The following is a 26,960-nucleotide window of genomic DNA, read 5'->3' as shown; positions in this document are numbered from 1 at the left end:
AGATGTGTCGCAACGAGTCTGAATAGGTTGATTAAAATATCTAAAAGTGTGGACTTGAATTTTATGAAAATACAGTTAATTGTTTTGGAGTAAAACAACAATTACATCTACATAATTCCAGATTTTGTACTGTAGACAGTTGAGGTGAAGCTGAAACAAGCCGAGTTAAGCAAGATACCTTGATGCGTCCAACCGCCTCCTGGGCCTGCATCATGCGGATGTTTTTGGAAGGGTTCCGCTCAGATAGCAACTGTGTGGAGCCCAGGTAATTGGCTGCAAAAATGATCCCATCAATCAGATCCTCAGGCTCACAGGGTCCTGGAACTTCAGCAGAAACAGCACGGAATCAGACCTCATGAAGTAGTTAAATGATATCAAGGGATATGGGGATAACACAGGAATATCACATTAAGGTGGATGATCAAAGGCGTTTGATGAGGTTCCCCATGGCAGGCTGATGGAGAAAGTGAAGTCACATGGGGTCCAGGGTGTGCTAGCTAGATGGATAAAAAACTGGCTAGGCAACAGGAGACAGAGAGTAGTAGTAGAAGGGAGTTTCTCAAATTGGAGACCTGCGACCAGTGGTGTTCCACAGGGATCTGTGCTGGGACCACTGTTGTTTGTGATATATGTAAATGACTTGAAGGAAGGTGTAGGTGGTCTGATCAGCAAGTTTGCAGATGACACTAAGATTGGTGGAGTAGCTGATAGTGAAGGGGACTGTCAGAGATTACAGCAGAATATAGATAGACTGGAGAGTTGGGCAGATAAATGGCAGATGGAGTTCAATCCACGCAAATGTGAGGTGATGCATTTTGGAAGATCAAATTCAAGGGCGAACTATACAGTAAATGGAAAAGTCCGAGGGAAAATTGATGAACAGAGAGATCTGGGTGTTCAGGTCCATTGTTCCCTGAAGGTGACAACTCAGGTCAATAGGGTGGTCAAGAAGGCATACGGCATGCTTTCCTTCATTGGACGGGGTATTAAGTACAAGAGTTGGCAGGTCATGTTGCAGTTGTATAGGACTTTGGTTCGGCCACATTTGGAGTACTGTGTACAGTTCTGGTCACCACATTACCAAAAGGATGTGGATGCTTTGGAGAGGGTGCAGAGGAGGTTCACCAGGATGTTGGATGTTGCCTGGTATGGAGGGTACTAGCTATGAAGAGAGGTTGAGTAGATTAGGATTATTTTCATTAGAAAGACGGAGATTGAGGGGGGACCTGCTAGAGGTCTACAAAATCATGAGCAGTATAGACAGGGTGGATAGCAAGAAGATTTTTCCCAGAGTGGGGGACTTAATTACTAGGGGTCATGAGTTCAAAGTGAGAGGAGGAAAGCTTAAGGGAGATATGCATGGAAAGTTCTTTACACAGAGGGTGGTGGGTGCCTGGAACGCGTTGCCAGCGGAGGTGGTAGACACAGACACGTTAGCATCTTTTAAGATATATTTGGACAGGTACATGGATGGGCAGGGGGCAAATGGACACAGACTGTTAGAAAATAGATGACAGGTTAGACAGAGGATCTTGATCGGTGCAGGCTTGGAGGGCCGAAGGGCCTGTTCCTGTGCTGTAATTTTCTTTGTTCTTTGATCACAAATGGTGGATGGGCTGAATGGCCTACTCTTATGTTTTTATGCCGCCACCAGTGACAAGTGCAGCCAGCACTTCAATCCCTCATCAAGTGAAAATACTAAACATTGTTACAAATACAAGGAAGGCTTCATTGCTGATTGTAGCATCAGTCATAGATGTGAATCAGATCTCAGGTTGGGCTCTTTTGGTGCAGGGCTGCTCTGTACGAGCCACAGTCTCTGATATATCACAACTTTATTTATTTCACCCTTTCACATCTCTATTTTACTCACAGGCGGCTCATGGCAAGGCTTAACAGAAGATTAGATGAAATAATGAGCTCAAAAATAATCAGTTCATCCACTTCATGCCAGCATTTATGCCCTATCCAAGCCCCTTTGCTCATCTAAATCTGCCATCGTCGTAACTTAATCCTTTCTCCCTCTGGGGATGTGATCTAGGCGATACACATGGCATTGGATTAGAATCACAACAAATTAAGCAAAACCTGGAACATTTTATCACACACCAGATGCAAAACCATTAATTATTCAGATCATGTGCTGATGGTCTATTCTGTGTTACAGACAATGAGAAATGCTTCCAGAACTGTTTCTGCTGCACCAAATGACCCTTTACAACAAAGAATTCTGTTCCAGCCCTCCTCCACTTGTCGAATCATTTCCATCTGTAAATACTTGACAAGCACTCACCATCCACAAAGTTGGGAAAAGCTGATGGCTTCCTTGTTTGCTAAAAGAGAAACCAGATATTAGCATAGTGGCATGCTAAATATCAACCAATGACATCCCAAGGCGCATCATGCTCTAAGTAAACACTTGCAGCACAACCTCACATTGAATTCATTCCCAGTGATAAGGTGACCAAAAGACCACATCCAGTCAACTCACTATTGAGTTAGTTACACAGATGGACGGTCAGATAGATAATGGTCAAATAAATGAACAGTCAACAAAGAGTTCTCCAAGATAACAAAGTGTGGAGCTGGATGAACACAGCAGGCCAAGCAGCATCTCAGGGGCACAAAAGCTGATGTTTCGGGCCTAGACCCTTCATCAGACCCCTCTTTGATGAAGGGTCTAGGCCCGAAACGTCAGCTTTTGTGCTCCTGAGATGCTGCTTGGCCTGCTGTGTTCATCCAGCTCCACACTTTGTTATCTTGAATTCTCCAGCATCTGCAGTTCCCATTATCAAACATTTGCTCCAACTCTCTCAATCCAGTATGGGCACTGCATGTGTGAAGCCTCACTCAAATTGCCAGTTTTCATATAGGACTGAAGACAGGTTGTGACAGAAGGACATTCAGGGTGAGAGAACCATTCTAGTCACACCACACAAACTTGCACACTTCATGAGGAGATACTGGAAAGTGATCAGAAACAAGTCCTAGCTGATTTTCCCTCTCTTATTCTGCAGGTGAAACAAATGCAACAGCCTGAAGGCCAGCCCTCTCCTTATACATTTCAGCTGACTCTGTATATGCAGCAGGGCTTAAGCTGGGATCTTCCCAGCTACAATAAATGGCTCATAAATGGTCATTCATTAAATGATAAAGATCACAGAAAAGCAGCAGCACTGACCTCAGAGAGATAGTTATTATTGTCCGGGCCATTGAGGTCACAGCGTTGCTGTTTCCGTGGCTGCTCTGTGTCAGAAGTAGCCTGTCACCAAACAGAGAAATAACACCCAGTTACACCTAGTTTCTTACCTTTCGTACCTATCACTCATCAATCTGTGTGCCCACATTTTAAGTCATCTCTATCTATAAAATTGTATTGATTCATCTTTTATCAAATCATTTGTCTCTTTCTCTGTCTTTTTTAATCTGATCATCCATCCATCTATCTTTTCAGCTATTATACATGCAACTGACAGTTACTTACCTATATATTTAGATAATGAATAAAGGATCTTTTTTGTCCCCATCAAACACTCCCAGGACAAGGAAAGTAAAGGGTTGATACAGATTAAAGGTCCCGCTAATCTCTTTTACTCTTAAACAGAAAGTAAAGCACTCTTCTCTTTTTAAACTGAAAGCAAAACTTCTTCTACACTGTTCCCATCAAATACCCCAATGATGGGCAAGATACAGAGCAAAGCTTCTTCTACTCCCTTGAACAGAAAGTAAAGCCTCCTCTACACTGCTGCCATCAAACATCCCCAGGACGGGTACAGCATGGAGTCAGATACAGAGTAAATCTCACACAACACTATCTCTAACAAACACTCCCAAGCCAGGTACACCACCAGTGTTAGATGTAGAGTAAAGCTCCCTCTGCAATTTTCCATCTATGTTGCTCCCCTGCTAACACGAGACAGCGCGGTGGCTCAGTAGTGAGCACTGCAGCCGCACAGCGCCACTGACCAAGGTTCGATTACAGCCTCAGGCGACTGTCTGTGAGGAGTTTGCACATTTTCCCCGTGTTTGCGTGGGTTTCCTACGGGTGCTCCAGTTTCCTCCCACAGTGCAATGATGTGAAGGCCAGGTGGATTGGCCATGCTAAATTGCCCATAGTATTCAGGGTGGTGTAGATTAGGTGGGTTGTAGGGGGATGGGTCTGGGTGGAATACTCTGAGGTTTGGTATGGACTTGTTGGGCCAAAGGGCCTGTTTCCATGCTGTAGGGATTCTATGATAAGAAATGTGCCTGTGCTGAGTCAGCAGTTTTTATGACCTGCTCTGTTCGGTGTTGTTATTTGTAACGACCTTGTGGTGAAATCTCAGCCTCTCCTCTCAGTTTTGGGTGAGAATTGCTGAAATGTAGGTTAGAGGTGGGGATCAATGGAGAGTGCTAACATCAGAAAGGAACGCATTTCTACTGGCTTTGTAGGAGATTAATTGCAATGCGTCCACAGGAGTTTTGAGATAGCTTGGGAGCACCATCTAACATGAAGGAGAACACTGCCTACTGCAGTCACAGAAGAGCATAGTAACTGAAACAGCTGCAGCTGACCAAGAGTTTCAACAGGTCACTGGATGAGACGAAGGCTGGAGCGAGTTTCTCATTATCTCCCTTTAAATAGGTGACACTAAAGGACAACCCTGTTGCAAGTGTTGCCTTCTAAATGTTAGCTAGGATGGATGAATATTTTAGATATTACATTCCAAAGTATATAAATGCTATTGAGAGGTTAAATATCTGCTTTTATTTCAATAAACTACATATTTCACCAAATGGGGAAACTGCCTACTATCTCTGAAATCTATTCCTAATCATTTTATATCTGCCATAAATCATTACAAACAGATGTGAACATTCATCAGTAAACTTAAATACATCCCAAATGTTATTCTGGAAATCTCAGGAGCCTTTATGAGTGTGTTTTGACTTTCAGTTAACTAATTGCAATTTGGCAGTGCATCGTCCTGACGTCTGAGCTCCATTACAGATACTGAGCAGCTACAACAATCTTTCATCTCTGCTGTGACAACAATGTCTGCTCCTGCTCCTGATGCCTATTCAGTGTTCCCTGCAATGTTGGGGGGAGGTGGAGTGAAGTGTAGGATTTCACCCCCCTACAACTGAATGGCTGGCCAAAAGCACAAGGAAGGGAAGAATGAATTTTTAGCCTTTGAGAAATTGGGGACGTGTACCTGCCCAGGGCTCCATTGCTGGTGTTCCTCAGGAGTTGTCAGCTCAGGTTTTTCCTCATCAATTTTCTCATTGCTGGCTGATGCCTTGCAGAATCTTGGCTGAGTCTCCCGTCCACCATGACAGCTGGCCAGATTTCTGTCTAAATTCCCCTTTGCAGCCACCTCCAAATTCTGCTCTCCAACATTGTTCAAGCCATTCATACTCATACTCATTTTGATTTCAGCTACAATTTGATCAATATCTTCCTCCATATCCTCTGTGTCCATTTTCAACTTGCTGCTGTGGCTCTGCAATGTCTGAGGGCACTGGGCAATGTGCTCAGCGTGAGAATAATCACACGAGGTTCCTCCATTGCTGCCGTTTCCTTCAACGTTCATTTCTGCCTGGGCGACAATGCAATCCAATTCCTCAAGGTGAGCAGCCCTGTCACAACCGGGGTGTTCGGATTCTTTAGCCATAGCTTGACAGATCCTGTTAGATTGTGCCCACGACTTTTCTATGGCTTCCTGACAATCATCAGTCTCTGCTGCAGTGACAGTCTGAGTTCCATATCCCCCTCCAGTGCACCCCATGTCTTCCAGATAACTGTCTTCTTCAGGACAGTATCTGATATAATAAGTCACCCCTTCCTCCTCCTCCTCCTCCTCAGGCAGGCCTTCATCATAATCCTCCTCTTCTTCGGACGTGTTATTTACATAGTCAGAGCTTGAGTCACCATCCCCCAGGTTGTCACCAAGATCAAGATCCAAAGAAACTGGATGAGATTCCTTGCCATCCTCCTGCCAATCTTCGGATGTTTGATGCTTGGGGTCTGCTTGGTAGTGAGAGGAAGTGAAACAAGGACGCACCGAAGGCTCCTCCAAGCTGCTTGCCATCATCACCAGCTCCAGCCGGTTACAGTCACCAATCTTCACATTCCAGTCCTGGCTCAGAGACTTAATCTGCAGCAAGAGAAAACCATCAGTGAAAACCAATAACAAAAAGTCTTTAACTGTATAAACTTGCAATAAATAGAGATTCACGTGGAAAAGACAGCATGCAGACCTGTTTGAGCCCTTTAGAAAGATAGCAGTGCTCATTATAAGTACTTGCACTGCTGACACTCCTTGTCACCAGCCTAAAGCCTTCATCAACAACCATCTCAACATTTTTTTTCAGTAACTAATGATGCCTCCTTAGTGTACTTCAGATTCTGACACTCCCTGGGGTACTGGTTCACACACAGCAACTTTCAATGGGGTTACAGTCCCACACACACCAACTCTCACTGGGGTACAGTCCCACGCTCACCAGCTCTCAATGAAGTATGGTCCCACACACACCAGCTCTCACTGGGGTATGGTCCCACACACACCAGCTCTCACTGGGGTACGGTCCCACACACAACTGCTCTCAATGGGGTACGGTCCCACACACATACCAGCTTTCCCTGGGGTATGGTGCCACACACACCGACTCTCACTGGGGTATGGTCCCACACAAACCGACTCTCACTGGGGTACAGAGTCCCACACACACTGACTCCCACTGGGGTACGGGTCCCACACACACTGACTCTCAGTGGGGTGCGGGTCCCACACACACACACTGACTCGCACTGGGGCATGGAGTCCCACACACACACACTGACTCTCACTGGGGTATGGGGCCCCACACACACTGACTCTCACTGGGGTACAGGGTCCCACACACACTGACTCTCACTGGGGGACAGTCTCTCACACACCAACTCTCACTGGGATACACATCCTACACGCACCGATTCTCACTGGAGGAAGTCTGTCACACATCGACTCTCACTGCGGTTCAGGTCTCACACACACCGACTCTCACTGGGATACGTGCCCCACAAACACCCGGCTCTCACTGGGACATGTGTTCCCAGACACTGACTCACTGGGGTATGGGTTCCACAGATACCTACTTTCACTGGGGGACAGTCTCTCACACACCAATTCTCACTGTTGTATGAGTCCCACAGATACCAGGGGTTCACTGGACAGTCTGATGCTTGAATCATAACTAATGCCTCTTCAGAGGCTCTGTGAGATTTTCAGAAGTACTCCCACCGCTGGTATATTCAAGAATAACAAAAATACCACAAAATAATATTTTCTACTGAAAACACTGTTCTTGATAACACAGTGTGGAGCTGGAGGAACACAGCAGGCCAGGCTGCACCTGAAAACAGGTCCCAACCCGAAACATCAACTTTCCTGTTCCTCTAATGCTGCCTGGCCTGCTGTGTTCCTCCAGGTCAATGCTGTGTTATCTCTGACTCCAGCATCTGCAGTTCTTACTACCTCTTAACACTGTCTTTGACCCTGAATTTGAAGAAAATAATTCCTAATACTCTACACCAACTAATGCTGCAGTCAAGTTTGGAGACATGGCCCCGAATGGTTTTTTCAGCTTTGTCAGTGGATCCTCAGTCACATCTGTTTTTGCCACTTTAATGCTCTCGGTCTAACCGGGGCCAGGATCTGTTTGATTCTTTAATGGTGCCAGCTCCAACTCACCAACGCAACTCTCACTTTCTCAACTATTTTTTCATTGTTGTTATATTTTTTCTATTCTGTAAAGAATTTTAGCTTCACTTTCTGACTCTATTTCTTCCATGAGCAATCTATGCAGCACGGTCTCAGTACTGCTGTCTCATGATGTCAAGGACCTGAGTTCAATTCCACCCAAGGCCACTGTCTGTGTGGAGTTTTCACATTCTCCCCATGTCTGCGTGGGTTTCCTCTGGGTGCTCAGGTCTCCTCCCACAGTCACAAAGACGTGCAGGTTAGGTGGATTCGCCATGGAATTTGCCCACAGTATCCAGGGACGTGCAGGCTAGGTGGATTAGCCATGGGAAATGCAGGGTTACAGGGATAGGTTAGGGGAGTGGATCTGGATGGGATGGTCTTCAGAGGATCGGTGTAGACTCAATGGGCCAAATGGCCTGCTTCCATGCAGTACAGATTCTATATCTATCTCTGGGTTGTTGGGATATGCGATGTGTTTTCCCCATCAGGCTTGTGTGTGGGCTGCCCTCTTAATATATTCACTCTTTAGCCCCCTTACATTTGATTCCCACATCACCCAGAGTTTGTTCCTCAAAGCTCATCACAGCCTTGGTTCAAACATGGACAAAAGTACTGAATTCCAGAGGTGAGGTAAGCGTGACAGCCATTGACATCAAGGCTGCAAACTCTCCAGTGGCTGCAGTCATACCTGGCATATGGGAAGATGGTTGTGGTTGTTGGAAATCAGTTGTCACAGCTTCAGAACATCTCTGCAGGAGTTCCTCTGGATAGTGTCCGAGACACAAACATTTCCAGGTGCTTCATCATCTACCCATCATAACGTCAGAAGTGGGGATGTTCGCTGGTCATTGCACAATGTTCAGCACCATTCGCAACTCCTCAGATACTGAAGCAGCGCAAGTTCAAATGCAACAAAGATCTAAACAATTTCCAAGATAATAAAAACAAAATCCTCTCTGATGAAGGGTCTAGGCCCGAAACGTCAGCTTTTGTGCTCCTGAGATGCTGCTTGGCCTGCTGTGTTCATCCAGCTCCACATTTTATTATCTTGGAATCTCCAGCATCTGCAGTTCCCATTATCTCTAAACAATTTCCAAGCTTGGGCTGACAAGTGGTAACTACCGTTCCTGTCACACAAACACTAGACTATAACCATCACCAATAAGTGACAATTTAACCACTGTCCCTTGACATTCAATAGTGTTACCATCACTGAGTCCCATAGTATCAAGATCCTCAGGAGTCACCATTGACCAGAAACTCAAGTAGATTTGCTACAAGAGCAGTTCAGAGGCTTGGAATACTGTGGTGAGTAACTCACCTACTTACTCCTCAAAGCCTGCCCATTATTTACAAGACACGAGTCAGGAGTGTGATGGAATAATATCCACTTGCCTGGCTGAATAACAAAGGCAGTAGGTAGATGGGAATACTCCCACCTGCAAGTTTCCCTCCAAGCCATTCAATATCCTGACTTAGAAATATATCCCTGGGTCAGAATCCTGGAATTCCCTCCCTGAGGGCAACTCACAGCAGGTGGGCTGCAACATTTCAAGAAGGCAACTCACTACCACTTTCTTAAGGGCAACTATGAACAGGCAACAAATGCCATCCATTGAGCGACAGCCTCATCCCACTAATGAATTTTTTAAAAACCTAGCAGCAAGTTTTGAATTTTTTTTTCCATGGGATATCAGCATTGATGCTGGTCCAACACTGATTGTTCACTCCTAATTACTCACAAGAAGGTAATTATAAGTTGTCTTGAGCTACTGCAGTCCATATGGTCTAGACAGGCCCATTCCCTTCCTATAATGTGGTGACTAGCACTAGGCATCATACTTTCATCATGAAGACACCACAGCATGATAAAAGTTCAACATAACTGTGTTTATATTCAATAACTTTACTCCTGAAGACAATATCCCATATACTTCAAGAACTATTCTCATCATTGACGCCCACGAGCCCTCAGGTCATGGTGCCCATGCATCTATCTTCAGAACTGAGCCATTTTGTCCAGTTTATAATAATAAATTTCCAAGTCAAGCTAGTGAGTGACTTGGAGGGGATCTTGCAGCAGGTGGTATTCACATGCATGTGTTTATTTGTCTCTCTAAGTAACGTCAGTCAGAGATTTGGAAGGAGCTGTTTAAAGAAACTTGGTGAATTTCTGCAGTGCATCTTATAGAAAACACAGCAATGGTGATGCCATTAGATATCAATGGGGCATTTTTAGATTATCTCTTGTTGCAGGTCATCTTTTGTAAAGCTTGAATGTTCTTACTACTTGTCACCTTAAGCCTGGATATTGTCTAGGTCTTGTTGCATTTGCACAAAGATCTTCAGTGTGACAAATAGCAAATGTTTTGAACATTGTGCAATGATCAGTGAATATCCCCACTTCTCAACTTATGATAAAAGGAAGGTCATTGATGAAGCAGTTGAAAATGGTTGGGCATAGGAACTACCCTGAGGAACTCCTGCAGCGATGTCCTGGGGCTGACATGAGTGACCCCCAAAAGCTGCAACAATCTTCCTATGTGCTAGGCATGAGTCCAACCAGCAGAGTTTTCTCCTGATTCCCACTGCCTCCAGTTTTGCTAAGGGTCCTTGCTTTCACACTAGGTCGATTGCTGCTCAACCTCAGACCAGCATCCCTGGCCCCATTGGGTCCAGCATCACTGTACTCTCCCCTAGATTGTCACAAGTGTACACATTTCAGGGTCCCTTCTAGCACTGACTGAGATTTTCCAATAGAGTCAGTTAGTGTCAATGAAAGAAATTGAGATCTGGAAGGAAGCAATAATTACACAAAGCTTGAGGGTGTGGCTAAAATTGGAATGGACAATTAAGACCTCAGGTCATGATACTTCAGTGGGTGTCAGAAAATAGCAGGGAGGCAGCGCACGCAAGGAAGAGAAATAAAGAAGTAAAGATCTCATTTACCGGCATTGGTTGTTGAATAAAAGACTGAGGACACTGGGAGAACTCTCGTACTCTTCACCAAATATTGTTGTCTAAGAAGGCAGGCAGAATAATATCGCCCTCCTTCAATGCTGAACCAAAATGCATCTAATCTGTGTTTGGCCACATAGCAGCTCAAGGGGGCCCTCACACATTGCCATGCACAGACCTTGGAGGTCTGTTTAGTTGCAGGAACAATTAAATGGAACATAGGTACGTAGGCTCTGACAATGCAGTGCTCCCTCAGTACTGCCTTTGTAACTGTGCAGTAATTCCCTCAGCATTAACACCCCAACAGTTCAGTACACCCTCAGTCTTGACCTTCTGACAGTACAATGCTCCTACAATAATGACACTTTGACTCAGCGGCACTCCCTCGTTATTGAGCTGGAGTGCTGGTCTGGGTTACTACAAGAACATGGAGTTTAATTAATGCTGCACTGTTTTATAGTGAGGGCTGAGGGGTGAGGATTCTGTACAATTCTCAGTGCTTGAAATAATTACTCACAATCTAGCCTGTCACTATGGAAACAGAATCATGGCACTGATCTGTCTCTTGTACTGTCCGGAGCCAAGGCATTTAGTGAAGTTCCTCATTGAATTTCACAGCGCATCCATTCTCAGCCTGTCTTATGTCTGCAACTGCTCAGACAATAGACTGACGGAGCTCTCAAATGCAGTCTAATCATAGACTATGAGAGTGTCTGACTATCCCCCTGTGACCAGGACTAGCGCTGTTCTGTGTGGAAGGATAATCGAAGCACAATACCTGCCACCTCGAGATCCGTCAACCCTGTTCATTCACTCATACACAAACAATATCATGTACAAAAAAAATCCATCCCCAATGACTCTTCCCAAACAATTGAGACTCTGGAAATAGTATCATAAGAGAATGCTGCTCCTCGACCGAAGGAAATTCTGAACAGTTCAGTATCGACTCGCCGTAAGTAACAAATTTCACGACAACTGGCAGTCAGCAATATCTGCAGCTGGGTCCAAAAGGGACTTGTGATAAATAATTCATGGCCCTCACTCTCAAACACATTTCATGACAAGCAGTTGTAAGGATTTCATTGTCAGTGTATAAATGGGTTTATTTTAACATGCAGACATTGGAGAAACTGCACGGTTCACTAGCATTCCTGAAACTGAGAAGTGACACAACTGATGCACCCCAATGCCAATTCCCTCTTCTATCTATAGCAGGTCAGCTATGTATATCTAGCACAAGCTGTTTCTGTTCACATTTCCTGCATTTTTGGCCTTTCTGATAATTCCATTTTTAATAATGTCTTGATGTTTATCAGGATAAAATGTACATGTCAGGCAATGCAAGAGATCCAACCACAACGCAACTGATGGAACAACAGTTTCAGTGCAGTAACACGCGTGAGTACTCAGGTGGGAAAGATGGGAGAGGGAAAAATGGATGAGGAAAAGAGAGAAGAGAAAATAGGCCAAATAAACCCTAGTGTTAGTCTTGGCTAAGTGGTTAGCACTCTTCACCTCTGAGTCAGAAGCTTGTGGGGACTTGAACTGGGAAAAAATTAACCCTCTGGTGGAGTACTGAATTGTTACAGATGCCATCTTTCAGATAAGACATTAAACTGAGGCAAATATACCCTCTCAGATGGATGTAAGAAGTCTCGTGGGGATAAAACAATTGTGGGATACAGCTGTGTGAAAGGAGACTGCTGAGTTGCCTATAATACAACAGTGGCAACACTTCAAAAGTACTCCATTGCCTGTAAAGTGCTTTGGATGTCCTGTGGTAGTGAAAGTTTCCCTACAGTACCCCTTCAGAAAGGCCCTTGCTGACAAAGCTACAGGTCTGGGATAGAACAAAGAACATCGCAGCGCAGTACAGGCCCTTCAGCACTCGATGTTCTGCCAACCTCTGAAACCAATCTGAAGCCCATCTATCCTAAACTATTCCATTATTATCCATACGTTTAAATGCCCTTAAACTTGGTGAGTCTACTACTGTTGCAGGCAGGGCATTCCACACCCTTACTACTCTGAGTAAAGAACCTACCTCTGACATCTGTCCTATATCTATCACCCCTCAATTTAAAGTTATGTTCCCTCGTGCTAGCCATCTCCATCCAAGGAAAATGGCTCTCACTGTCCACCCTAACTAATCCTCTGATCATCTTGTATGTCTCTATTAGGTCACCTCTTAACTTTCTTCTCTCTAATGAAAACAGCCTCAAGTCCCTCAGCCTTTCCTCATTAGACCTTTCCTCCATACCAGGCAACATCCTGGTAAATCTCCTCTACACCCTTTCCAATGCTTCCACATCCTTCCTATAATGCGGTGACCAGAACTGTACGCAATACTCCAAGTGTGGCCGCACCAGAGTTTTGTACAGCTGCAACATGACCTCATGGCTCCGAAATTCAAACCCTCTACCAATAAAACCTAACACACTGTGCGCCTTCTTAACAACCCTATCAACCTGGGTGGCAACTTTCAGGGACCTATGTACATGAACACCGAGATCTCTCTGCTCATCTACACTACCAAGAATCTTACCATTAGCCCAGTACTCTGTATTCCTGTTACTCCTTCCAAAGTGAATTACCTCACACTTGTCCGCATTAAACTCCATTTGCCACCTCTCAGCCCACCTCTGTAGCTTATCTATGTCCCTCTGTAACCTGCAACATCCTTGCGCACTATCCACAACTCTACCGACTTTAGTGTCGTCTGCAAATTTACTAACCCATCCTTCTACGCCCTTATCCAGGTCATTTATAAAAATGACAAACAGCAGTGGCCCCAAAATTGATCCTTGTGGTACACCACTAGTAACTGAACTCCCCAATGAACATTTCCCATCAACCACCACCTTCTTCTTACAGCTAGCCAATTTTTGATCCAAACCGCTAAATCACCCTCAATCCCATGACTCCATATTTTATGCAATAGCCTACCATGGTGAAACCTTTCAAAAGCTTTACTAAAATCCATATACACCACGTCAACTGCTTTACCCTCATCCACCTGTTTGGTCAGATAGGTCTCCATTAGATTATAAAATACCAGGATTAGGACCATCCGCTCACCGAGTCTGCTCCACCATTTAATCATATCTCTTTAGACATGGACATGGGTCAAAGACTTTAAACAATGCAATTCTCTCTGTTTCTGTCTCTTCCTTCTATTTAGTCAGGTGCTCTGGTGATATACCTTGAATGATCCTGTCTTTTAATCTAAGAGATGCCCCACTTTTGAGAGGGGAACATTGGTCTTGGAAGTTTGCCAAGTTCTTGGAAAATGCAAGTTAAGGGGCAGGGAGGCCAAACGCATAGGCTGATTTCATTGTGAACAAACTTCAGGAGGTAAATGTCGTTCCATTATTAATCCTGATTAAATACATTTCCTCTTTAACAGGTTCCACTCGGCCTTGTGTGGAGATACAGTGACATTATCACAAAAGCGAAACAGTGAGTCAGAAAGCCAGAAATTGAATTTGGGAAAGCTAATCTTGCCACCACCTTCATCTCTCTCAGGGTCCCGATATCTGCTCCATCCTTCTTTGCTATTTTCTTGATGCTATTGTCTTCAGCAATTCTCAGAACTGCCTTTTCTTAATGGTCCTGCTACCTTTCTTGAAACGGTGAGTTTCTCAACTCCTCCAGATTTGTCTTATATATACAATCTATTGGCAGTAAACACAGGCATGGTCTTACCTTCCACTAAACTCCTGACTCAGATTTTTTTGTCTCTATTTTTTAATCTTGGCACTGACCTGTACTCCAAGCCTTGACTGTTTAACTGGGTTACTCAGTAATGACAGAGAAACAAAACCATACAACCCCATGAGTATGTTCCACCATTTAATTAGATAATGACCGATAGCTACCTTCACCCTTTCTACCAGCACTGGTTTCATAATCCAATACTCTTCCCAATAAAAATGTCTTCACTTTGAAAGCTCCAACTGAAGCCCAGCTTGACAGGCTATTTATCTGAAACCTTAACTCTATTTCTCCCTCTACAGGAGCTGCTTGACCTGACCAGTACTATAATTTCAACATTTCTAGACTCCAAATATTAAGACCATAAGACTTCGGAGCTGAAGTAGGCCACTTAACCCAGAAAGTTTTCCCCACCATTCAATCAGATCATGGTTGATCTGTTAATCCTCAACTCCACTTTCCTGCCTTTTCCCCATAATGTGTTGATTCCTTTACTGATTAAAAATATTATCTCAGTCTTGAATACACTTAACAGCCCAGCCTCACGAGCCCTCTGCAGAAAGAATTCCACTAGTTCACGACCCTCCTATTGAAGAAATTTCTTCTCATCTCTGTCTGAAGTGGGTGACCCTTACTGAGATTATGCCCACTGGTCCTAGGTTTTTCCACAAAGGAAAACAATCTTTCCACACTCTAATGAATATAAGCCCAACCTACTCAACTTCACAGAGTAAGAAAATTCCTGTGTGTTAGGACATTCTCTGGCCTTCTTCCAATGTCAGTATATATTTCCTTAAGATATGGGGATCAAAATTTTTCAGGTTATTTGAGGTGTGGTCTGATTAGAATCTTGAATTGGTTTACCAAGACCTCCCTATTTTCGGTCTCCATTACATTTGAAATAAAGGCGAACATCCTTTTGCTTTTCCTTTTTATTTATTTATTCATTGACTCTAGCCACTAGGTCCACTTAAGAAGGTGGTGGTAAGCTCCTTCTTGGAACTTTTGCAATCCATTTGGTGTATAGAGACACTCAGTGTCTCAGGACGGTGAGTGGCTTGAAGGGGAACTTACAAGTGTGGCATTTGATGCTCTTGCCCTTCCAAATAAAAGTGGTTATGGTTCAGAAGGTTCTAACTAAGAAGCCTTGGTGAATTTTTGCAGTGCACCATGTAGATGGCACACTGCTGCTACTAACAACCACTGGTGTTACTGAATGAATGAATGAATGATTTTTCTTGTCACATGTACTTTACAGTGAGACAAATAATAGAATACACTGAAAAGCTTTCATTCGTCTCCACAATATGGTGTCTGCACATCTCTAAATGTCCCAGTAGTTATAATCAGTAATCCGGATAAAGCTTAAAATTCTGTTCCCATTTTCTGATAATGTTAATGTATCTCCACACAAGGCTGAGTGAAGCCTGCTAAAGAGGAAATGTGTTTAATCAGGATTAATAATGGGATGATGTTTACCTTCTCAAGCTTGTTCACGATGAAACTGACCTTTGCTTTTAGCCTCCCTGGCCTTTAACTTGCACTTTCCAAGAACTTGGCAAACACACTTCCAAGACCAATGTTCCCCTCTCAAAGAATGGGACATCGCTTAGATGAAAATGAAAAGATATAGCTTAAAGAGAAGTCCATTTATGTTCGAGATCTGAGCCAGCTCAGAACCACCACCACCTCACCAGACCAAACTAATGTTAAAGTCACCAACGTTTGTAGATGTGGTGCCTGTCAAACAGTTTTATTTGTTTTGGATGATGTCAAGCTTCTTGACCATGATTGGCGCTACACTCATTCAGACAAAAGGAGAGTATTCAAACACATTACTGACTTGGGTCTTGGATAGGCACTGGGAAGTCAAGCAGTATTATCTGCTGAAAGTGGATGTCACCTTCTTGAGATTCATACATGAGGACCCCAGATCCTTTTTCACAGCAGTTTGCTCCATTTAAATAATATTCAGCTCCACAACTTTTCAAAGTGCATAATCTCTCATTTCCCGCATTTTATTCTATCTGCCAAATTTTTGCCCACTGACTTGGCGACATTCTTCAGCAGACTCTTTGTGTTATCCTCATCATTGGCCTTCCCGCCCATTTTGTGTCATCTGTAAATTTATTTATAGCACATTCACTTCCCTCAATTAATGTATGTTGTTAATACCTGTAGCCCAGCACTGATCTCTGCAGCACTCCACTAATTACAGGTTGCCACCCTGAAAATGCCACCTCTATCTAACTCCATCTTCCATGAGTTAGCCAATCCTGCATAAAAAACCAACATTAGCAACATCTTCTTATACAAACAAAAATGAATTATTCACTCTGTGCCCATTGTGCCCGATTTGTCCTCACTTGTTCTCGTGGAAGACCGTTAAGTTTTCACTTGGGTACAAAACTGCAACACAAGGGGACTTTGAGGGTAATTGTGCACAAAACATGGAAAGCTAGCACACAGGCGCAGCAGGTGATTAGGAAGGCTAATGAAATATTGGCCCTAATTTCAAGGGAGTTGAAGTATAAGAGTAGGGGAATCTTAAGACAACTGTGCAAGCTTCAGGTCAAACCATATCTGGAGTACTGTTAGCAGTTTTGGTCCCCCTATTTAAGGGAAGATATAATTTCATTGCAACTCAGGGAAACTCGTAAGATGATTCCTTGTATGGAGGCATTGTCTTATGGCCAAAGGACAAACAGGTTGGGATTCCACTCACTGGCGTTTAGAAGAATGAGAGGTGATCTAATTGAAATATAAAGTATTCATAAGGGGCTTGACAGAATAAATGCTTCCCTTCATGGCAGAATCTAGGACCAGAGGTGAGCAAGAATTGCTTTTCTTAGAGTGTTGAATGTCTTTGGAACGCTTTGCCACAGTGTAAATTTAAAGTTCAGGCAGTTAGATTCTTGATCAGTGATCAAAGGTTACAGGGACAACGCAGGAAATAATAAGTGAGGGATGTCAGATCATCCATGATCCTATTAGAACATAGAACATAGAACAGTACAGCACAGAACAGGCCCTTCAGCCCACGATGTTGTGCCGACCATTGATCCTCATGTACGCACCCTCAAATTTCTGTGACCATATGCATGTCCAGCAGTCTCTTAAATGACCCCAATGACCTTGCTTCCACAACTGCTGCTGGCAACGCATTCCATGCTCTCACATCTCTCTGTGTAAAGAACCCGCCTCTGACATCCCCTCTATACTTTCCTCCAACCAGCTTAAAACTATGACCCCTCGTATTAGCCATTTCTGCCCTGGGAATTAAATGGTGGAACAGGCTCTAGGGGTCGAACTGCCTACTCCTGTTGCTATTTCTCCTTATTCGTACTGTAGGTGACCTTGTAGATGAGCCAAGCAGCTGCAGGGTGTGTCATCTTGTTTCAAGGACAGCGGTGTCAGCTAGCTGAGAAATGATAAAATGGGTAAAAAGTCTTCCAATTCTGAGAAGTCTCATCGGATTGGAAAATAGTGAATGTGTAACTTTTCAATTCAAGAAAGGGGGGAGACAGAAAGCAGGAAACTAAAAACAAATTAACCTAACATCTTATCATCAGGAAAAGGTGGAATCTACAAAAATGACTTAACAGCGGGGCACATAAAGAATCATGTTGCAACTAGGCAGAGTTAACTTGGTTCTGTGAAAGGGAAATTATATTCAAACCAATTTATTAAAGTTCTTTTAGGAAGAGACAAGTAACATATAAAAGAACAACCTGAGGATTTACTATACATTCTATGGGAAAGATAGGCAGGTGGGCCAAGGGAGTGGGGTTGCCTTTTAGGAAGAAATGAAATTAAATCAACCGGAAGAAAAGGAGGGTCACATGGTGTAGAATCTGTGTGGACAGAATTGAGCAACCACAAAGGTGAAAAAAAAACATACTTTGTGTACAGGCCTTCAAACAGTAATCAGGAGCTGGGGCGCAAGATACATCAGGAGATAGAAAAGATGTTTAGGAATGGCAAAGTCACAGTGATCATGGGGGATTTCAATGCAGGCGGACTGGGAAAATCATGTCGGTAGTGGGTTGCAAGAAAAGGAGTTTGTGGAATGTCTGAGATGGCTTTTTGGAGCGGCTCGTAGTGGAGCCCACAAGGAAACAGACAATACTGGATTTAGTGTTGTGCAATGAGGCAGACTTGATAAGGGAGCTTAAGGTGAAGGGACCCTTAGGAGGCAGTGATCATAAGATGATAGAATTTACTCTGCAATTTGAAAGGGAGAAGATAGAATCAGAGTTAACAGTATTACAGCTGAATAAAGGCATCTAAAGAGGTATGAGGGAGAAGCCTAGCAGGAAAGACAGTTGTACAGCAATGGCAGGAGTTTCTGGGGGAAATTCAGGAGACACAACAAAAATTCATCCCTAGGGAAAAGAAGCATGGTACAGGGAGGATGAGGCAACCATGGCTGACTGACGATGTTAGGGATAGCATAAAAGCAAAAGAGAAAGCATATAATGTGGCGAAGAGCAGTGGGAAACCAGAGAACTGGGAAGCTGACAAGGACCAACAGAGGACAACAAAAAAAGAAATAAGGGGGGAGAAGATTAAGTATGAGGGTGAGCCAGCCAGTAATATAAATGAAGATTGTAAGAGCTTCTTCAGATATATAAAGTGCAAAGAGAGGCAAAAGTGGACTTTGGGTACTGCAAAATGACAGTAGAGAGATAGTAGTGGGGAACTAGGAAATGGCTGAGGAACTAAATAATTACTTCGCATCGGACTTCACAGTGGAAGACACAAGTAATCTCCCAAAAATTCAAGAGAGTCAGGGGGCAGAGCTGAGTATAGTAGCCATCACCAAAGAAAAGGTGCCAGTAAAACTGATTGGCCTGAAGGTGGATAAATTACCTGGACCAAATGGACTACACGCCAGAGTCCTAAAGGAGATAGCTGAAGAGACAGTGGAAGCGTTAGTGATAATCTTTCAAGAATCGCTAGAATCAGGGAGAACAAAGAACAAAGAAAATTACAGCACAGGAACAGGCCCTTCGGCCCTCCAAGCCTGTGCCAATCAAGATCCTCTGTCTAACCTGTCATCTATTTTGTAACAGTCTGTGTCCATTTGCTCCCTGCCCATCCATGTACCTGTCCAAATATATCTTAAAAGACGCTAACGTGTCTACCACCTCCGCTGGCAACACATTCCAGGCACCCACCACCGTCTGTGTAAAGAACTTTACACGCATATCTCCCTTAAACTTACCTCCTCTCAATTTGAACTCATGACCCCTAGTAATTGAGTTCCTCACTCTGGGGAAAAAGCTTCTTGCTATCCACCCTGTCTATACCCCTCATGATTTTGTAGACCTCAATCAGGTCCCGCCTCAATCTCCATCTTTCTAATCAAAATAATCCTAATCTACTCAACCTCTTTCCATAGCTAGCACCCTCCATACCAGGCAACATCCTGGTGAACCTCCTCTGCACGCTCTCCAAAGCATCCACATCCTTTTGGTAATATGGCGACCAGAACTGTACACAGTACTCTAAATGTGGCCGAACCAAAGTCCTATACAACTGCAACATGACCTGCTAACTCTTGTACTCAATATCCCATCCAATGAAGGAAAGCATGCCATATGCCTTCTTGACCACCCTATCGACCTGAGTTGTCACCTTCAGGGAACAATGGACCTGAACACCCAGATCTCTCTGTTCATCAATTTTCCCCCGGACTTTTCCATTTACTGTATACTTCGCCCTTGAATTTGATCTTCCAAAATGCATCACCTCGCATTTGCCCGGATTGAACTCCATCTGCCAATTATCTGCCCAACTCTCCAGTCTATCTATATTCTGCTGTAATCTCTGATAGTCCCCTTCACTATCTGCTACTCCGCCAATCTTAGTGTCATCTGCAAACTTGCTGATCAGACCACCTACACCTTCCTCCAAATTATTTACATATATCACAAACAATAGTGGTCGCAGCATAGATCCCTGTGGCACACCACTGGCCACAGGTCTCCAATTTGGGAAACTCCCTTCTACTACTACTCTCTGGCTCCTGTTGCCTAACCAGTTTTTTTTAATCCATCTAGCTAGCACACCCTGGACCCCATGTGACTTCACTTTCTCCATCAGCCTGCCATGGGAAACCTTATCAAACGCCTTACTGAAGTCCATGTATATGACATCTACAGCCTTTCCCTCATCAATCAACTTTGTCACGTCCTCAAAGAATTCTATTAAGTTGGTAAGAAATGAACTTCCCCGCACAAAACCATGTTGCCTATCACTGATAAGCCCTTTTTCTTCCAAATGGGAATAGATCCTATCCCTCAGTATCTTCTCCAGTAGCTTCCCTACCACTGACGTCAGGCTCACCGGTTGATAATTACCTGGATTATCCCTGCTACCCTTCTTAAACAAGGGGACAACATTAGCCTCCAGTCCTCCGGGACCTCACCCATGTCTAAGGACACTGCAAAGATATCTGATAAGGCCTTTGCTATTTCTCTCTCACTTCCCTCAGTAACCTGGGATAGATCCCATCCAGACCTGGGGACTTGTCCACCTTAATGTCTTTCAGGATACCCAACACTTCCTCCTTCCTTATGTCAACTTGACCTAGAGTAAGCAAACATCTATCCCTAACCTCAACATCTGTCATGTCCCTCTCCTTGGTGAATACCGATGCAAAGTACTCGTTAAGAATGTCACCCATTTTCTCTGACTCAGCGCATAACTTTCCTTCCGTGTCCTTACGTGAGCCAATCCTTTCTCTAGTTACCCTCTTGCTCTTTATATATGAATAAAAGGCTCTGGGATTTTCCTTAACCATGTTTGCCAGCAATATCTCCCCTAGCCCTCTTAATGCCTTGTTTCAGATTCACTCTACATTCCCAATATTCTTGCAAAGCTTCATCTGTCTTCAGTCGCCTAGACCTCATGTATGCTTCCTTTTTCCTCTTGGCTAGACTCACAATTTCACCTGTCATCCATGGTTCCTTAATCTTGCCATTTCTATTTCTCATTTTCATAGGAACATGTCTCTCTTGCATGCTAATCAATCTCTGCTTAAAAGCCGCCCACATATCAAATGTGGATTTACCTTCAAATAGTTTCTCCCAGTCTACATTCCTCAGATCCTGCCGAATCTTGGTATACTTAGCCTTCCCCCAGTTTAGAACTCTTCCTTTAGGACCACTCCCATCCTTGTCCACGAGTATTGTAAAACTTACAGAATTGTGGTCGCTATTTCCAAAGAAATCCCCTACTGTAATTTCAACCACCTGGCTGGGTTCATTCCCCAACACCAGGTCCAATATGGCCCCTTCCCGAGTTGGACTACATACAAACTGCTCTAGAAAACCCTCCTGGATGCACCTTACGAATTCTGCTCCATCTTGACCCCCTAACACTGAGTGAATACCAGTCAATGTTGGGAAAGTTAAAATCTCCCATCACCACCACCCTGTTGCTCCTACACCTTTCCATAATCTATTTACATATTTGTACCTCTATCTCACGCTCGCTGTTGAGGCATGTAGTACAGCCCCAACATTGTTACTGCATCTTTCCTATATCTGAGTTCTACCCATGTTGCCTCACTGTTTGAGTCCTCAATGGGGCCCTCCTTCAGTACGGCTGTGATATCGTCTTTGACCAGTATTGCAACTCCTCCACCCCTTTTACCTCCCTCTCTATCCCGCCTTAAGCATCAATATCCTGGGACAACTAGTTGCCAGTCATGCCCTTCCCTCAACCAAGTCTCAGTAATAGCAATAATATCATACTCCCAGGTACCGATCCAAGCCCTAAGCTTATCTGCCTTATCTACTACACTTCTCGCGTTAAAACAAATGCACCTCAGACCACCTGTCCCTTTGTGTTCATCATCTGCTCCCCGACTACTATTCCCTTTAGTCACACTGACTCCGTTATCTAGTTCCCTACACGCTTTCATTACTACCTCTTTTCTGTCCAATATTTGGTTCCCACCCCCCTGCCACATTAGTTTAAGAAGTGTATTGTAAAATAGGGCAGAGTCAACATGGTTTCATCAAGGGGAGGTCATGCCTGACAAATCTGCTAGACTTCTTTGACGAAGTAATGAGCAGGGTAGACCAAGGAGAGCCAATGGACGTTATCCACCTGGACTTCAAGAAGGCCTTTGACAGCGTGCCGCATAGGAGGCTGCTGAGTCAGATAAGGGCCCATGGTGTTGGAGGCAATGTACTGGCATGGATAGAAGATTGGCTGTCTGGCAGAAAGCTGAGAGTAGGGATAAAGAGGTCTTTCTCTGGATGGCAGCCGGTGACAAGTGGTGTTCCACAAGGGTTAGTGCTAGGACCACAACTGTCCACTTTGTACATTAACAATATAGATGAAGGAATTGTGGGCATTCTGGCTAAGTTTGCAGATGGTACAAAGATAAGGAGAGGGACAAGTAATATTGAGGAGGTGGCGAGGCTGCAGAAGGATTTGGACAGGTTAGAAGAGTGGGCAAAGGAGAGGCAGATGGAGTACAATGTGGGAAAGTGTGAGGTCATGTACTTTGGTGAGAAGAATAGAAGCATGGACTGTTTTCTAAATGAGGAGAAAATTCAGAAGTCTGAAGTGAAAAGAGACTTGGGAGTTCTAGTCCAGGGTTCTCTCAAGGTAAACTTGTGGGTTGAATCAGTAATCAGGAAGGCAAATGCAATGTTGGCATTTATTTTGAGAGGATTTGACTATAAAAGCAGGGATGTACTATTGAGGCTTTATAAGGCTCTGGTCAGGCCACATTTGTAGTATTGCATGCAATTTTGGGCCCCATATCTCACTGGTCCTGGAGTGGGTTCAGAGGAGTTTCATGAGAATGGTCCCAGCAATGAAAAGCTTAACATATGAGGAATGTTTGAGGACTCTGGGACTATACTCATTGGAGTTTGGAAAGATACTGAATGGCGTGGACAGAATGGATGTTGGGAAGACGTTTTCATGTGTAGTAGAGACTAGGACCCAAGGGCACAACCTTAGATTAAAGGGAAGGCCTATTAGAATGGAGATAAGGAGAAACGTCTTCAGCGAGAGTGGCGAATCTATTAAATTCACTGCCACAGAAGGCTATGGGGCCAAGTCATAAAGTACATTTAAGACTGAGCTAGATAGGTTCTTGATTATCAAGGGGATCAAGGGTTACAGGGCGAAAGCGGGAGAATGGAGCTGAAGAACTTAGCCATGATTGAATGGCGGAGCAGACCCGATGGGCCGAAGGCCTAATTTCTGCTACTACATCTTATGGTCTTATGGTCGACCCTCGTATTTCCACAAAGCATTCAATTAGGTGTCACATCAAAGCTTACAAAGTAACAGCTCAGGGTGCAGGGATAACAGATTTGCACAGAGAGAGAAAATTGGCTAGTTAACAAGAAATACAGTAGGTATAAATGGGGTGTTTTCAGATTGGGAAGATGTATCAACTGAAGCACCATAGGGATCAGTGCTATAATGCGTGGTTAGTAAATATGCAGATGATACAAAGATAGGTAGAAAAGTAAGCTCTGAAGTGGACAAAAGCAGTCTGTAAAAGGATTTGGATAAATTAAGTAAGTGGGCAAAAATTTGGAAAATGGAGTGAAATATGGGTAAATGTGAATTGCCAGGAAGGATAGAAAAGTAGCACACCAATTAAATAAAAAGAGACTGCAGAACTCTGAAGTACACAGTCATCCAGGCATCCTAGTGCACAAAATGTTAGTATGTAGGTACAGAAAATGACTAGGATAGAAAATGAAATGTTGATGCTTGTTGCAAGGGGAAGGGAATATAAATGTGAGGATAGCAAGAACCGCATAAGTTGGAGTTGGAGACAACACCGTGCGGAGCTGGAGGAACACAGCAGGCGAGGCAGCATCAGAGGAGCAGGAAAGTTGACGTTTTAGGTCAGGACCCTTCTTCAGATATACGGAGGGCCAAGGGAGCTGGGAAATAGAGAGAGGAGGGGTGGCGCTGGGGCAGGTTGGTGGATGGTGATAGGTGAGTGCAGGTAGAGGGTGGTGGGGATTGGTCAGTGAGGTGGGAGAGGCGTATAGGTGGGACAGAAGATGGACAGGTTGTGCCAAGTCAAGGAGGCAGGGATGAGAGAGAGGGCTAGTCAGGGGATGAGACCAGGGGGTGGGGAGATTTTGAAACTGGTAAAATCCACATTTAGGCTATTGGACAGTAGGCTCCCAAGGTGAAATATGAGCTAAAGCTCCTCCAGTTTGCAGGTGGTGTCACTGTGACACTGGAGGAGGCCCAGGATGGACATGTCACCCAGGAAGTGGGAAGGGGAATTAAAATGGTTTGTGACCATAAATTGTTGTCGTTTGTCACATACAGAGCACAGATGCTCTACAAAATGATCTCTGAGTCTATTCTTGATCCCACCAATGTAGAGAAGGCCACATCCAGAGCAACGGATACAGTAGACCACCACTACATAGAATTTATTAAATGATATTATTGCAATAGAAACAGTTCAGAAAGGCTTCACAAGACTGATTTTAGGAATGAAAGAGCTATAGGAATGGTTGGATACATTGGACATATAACCACTGGAGTTTAGAAGATTGAGAGATGATCTTATTGAAACATGTAAGATCCTGAGAGGACTTGAAAAGACGGATGCTGAAATGATGTTCCTCTTACGGAAGAGACTACAACTAGGATAAAGTTTAGAGCCATGGGGATTTACATAGAAACTTGGAGCAGTAGGAGGCCATTTGGCTCTTCAAGTCTGCTGCACCATTCAATATGATTATGACCAACCCTCCTATCTTAATTTCATTTCCCACTTTCTTCCTACGCCTCTATATGTTTTTAAAAATCTAAAAAAGTATTTGTTTCTTGAATATATTTAGTGATTTGGCCTCCACAGCATTCTGTGGTAGAGAATTCCACAGATCCATCACTAGTGAAGACATTGTTTCCTCATCTCAGACCTACATGATATAACCTCTATCCTGAGACTGTGCTCCCTGGTTCTCGACTCCAAAGATTGAAACAAATTTGTATGTTTCAATCATCCTTCTAAAGTGTACAGACCCAGTCAAATTATTCTCTCTTCATGAGATACAGTCCTGGTATCAGTCTAGTGAACCTCTGTTGCATTCCCTCTATTACAGGTATATCCTGTCTTAGGCAGTGAGACCAAAACTGCACATAATACACCAACTGCAGTATCACTAAGGCCTTATATAACTGCAGTAACGCATCCCTACTTCTGAATTTAAATCGTCTTGCAGTGAAACCCAATATACCATTTGTCTTCCTCATTGCTCGATGCACCTGCCTATTTTCATTGACTGGTTTACAAGAACACCCAGATCCCTTTGTATTTCCATGCTTTCCATTAAAATTCCTTCTATTTTTCACACCAAAGTATATAACTTCATATTTGTCACCAAGAACAAAAGTTGCTGGAAAAACTAAGGTCTGGCAGCATGTGTAGAGACAAAACAAAGTTAATGTGGCCAGTTAATAGTCCAGTGATCATTCTTTAGAATAAAGCAACATTGTGCTACATCTGTCACATGTTGCCCACCTGCTCAAATTATCTAAATCACCTTGAAGCCTCCTCATATCCTCCTCACAACTCTCATCTGACATAACCTTATGTTGTCAGCAAACTTGGAAATGTTGTATTTGACCTCTTCATCCAAGATTTGATATTATTAAATTGGAGAGGGTTCAGTAAAGATCTACCAGGGACTGGAGGGTTTGATTTGTGAGGAGAGACTAGATAGGCTGGGAGATTTTCCATTGTAGTGTGAGAGGTTTTAGGGAGACCCTACAGAGATTTATAAAATCATGAGGCAAAGATAAGATGAATAGCAAAGGTATTTTCGCTATGGTAGGGGTGTTAAAAACTAGGGGGAGTATTCTTAAGATGAGGAGGAGACTAATTTAAAAGGGACCTGGGGGGTAACTTCTTCACACAGAGGGTGGTTTGCATGTGGAATGAACTGCCAGGGGAAGTGGCAGGTGCTGTACAGCTACAACGTTTAAAAGGCATTTGGACAGGTATCTGAACAGGAAAGGGTTAGAAGGATATGGGCCAAATAGACGCAAGTGCGATTAGTTTAGTTTGGGAAACTTGGTCAGCATGGACGAATGAGACTGAAAATCCCTCTCCGTGCTGTATGACTCTTATGATTTTATCATTTATATATTATGAATAACTGGGGTCCAAGTATTGACATTTGTGGGCTAATTACTGCATGCCACTCGGAAAACAAAGTCATTCCCACTCTCTTCCTGTCTGTCAACTAATTCTTGATCTATATTAACCACAAGCTTTGACCTTACCCAGTAAACTCATTAAAACTCTTCTGAAAATCCAAATGTACCATAATCACTGGTTCCCCCTTATCTATTCTACCAGCTAAATCCTCAAAAAACTCCAGTAGATTTGTAAACCCTGACTTGCCTTTCATAAGCTCATGCTAGCTTTGTCCAATCCTGTTAATGCTTTCCAAATGTTTTGTTATTATGTCATTTCCAATAGGTTCTAGCATTTTCCCCACTCCTGATGCTTCCCTTCTCCATACAGAACAATGGTGGTCA

At 43.7% G+C, this 26,960-nt stretch overlaps 1 protein-coding gene across 7 annotated transcripts in view; it reads right to left on the bottom strand.

The window, feature by feature from the left end:
• apba2b (amyloid beta (A4) precursor protein-binding, family A, member 2b) overlaps positions 1 to 26,960 on the bottom strand; it is a 164,989-nt gene that overhangs the window by 24,051 nt on the left and 113,978 nt on the right. For 5 of the 7 annotated variants that reach the window (XM_059640141.1, XM_059640143.1, XM_048520786.2 and 2 more), the window contains 4 exons: positions 5,196 to 6,137; positions 3,182 to 3,262; positions 2,294 to 2,333; positions 179 to 324 (listed from right to left, as the gene is read on the bottom strand). In XM_059640141.1, the coding sequence (XP_059496124.1) occupies positions 179 to 324; positions 2,294 to 2,333; positions 3,182 to 3,262; positions 5,196 to 6,137 (1,209 nt within the window). Of the gene's footprint in view, positions 1 to 178; positions 325 to 2,293; positions 2,334 to 3,181; positions 3,263 to 5,195; positions 6,138 to 11,463; positions 11,646 to 26,960 lie in introns of those variants that run through there. The other 2 variants (XM_048520789.2, XM_059640142.1) reach the window with 2 other exon arrangements.

The sequence above is a fragment of the Stegostoma tigrinum genome, chromosome 36 (assembly GCF_030684315.1).
Source record: "Stegostoma tigrinum isolate sSteTig4 chromosome 36, sSteTig4.hap1, whole genome shotgun sequence".
NCBI lineage: Eukaryota > Metazoa > Chordata > Chondrichthyes > Orectolobiformes > Stegostomatidae > Stegostoma > Stegostoma tigrinum.
This window is presented reverse-complemented; position numbering and strand designations above follow the sequence as displayed.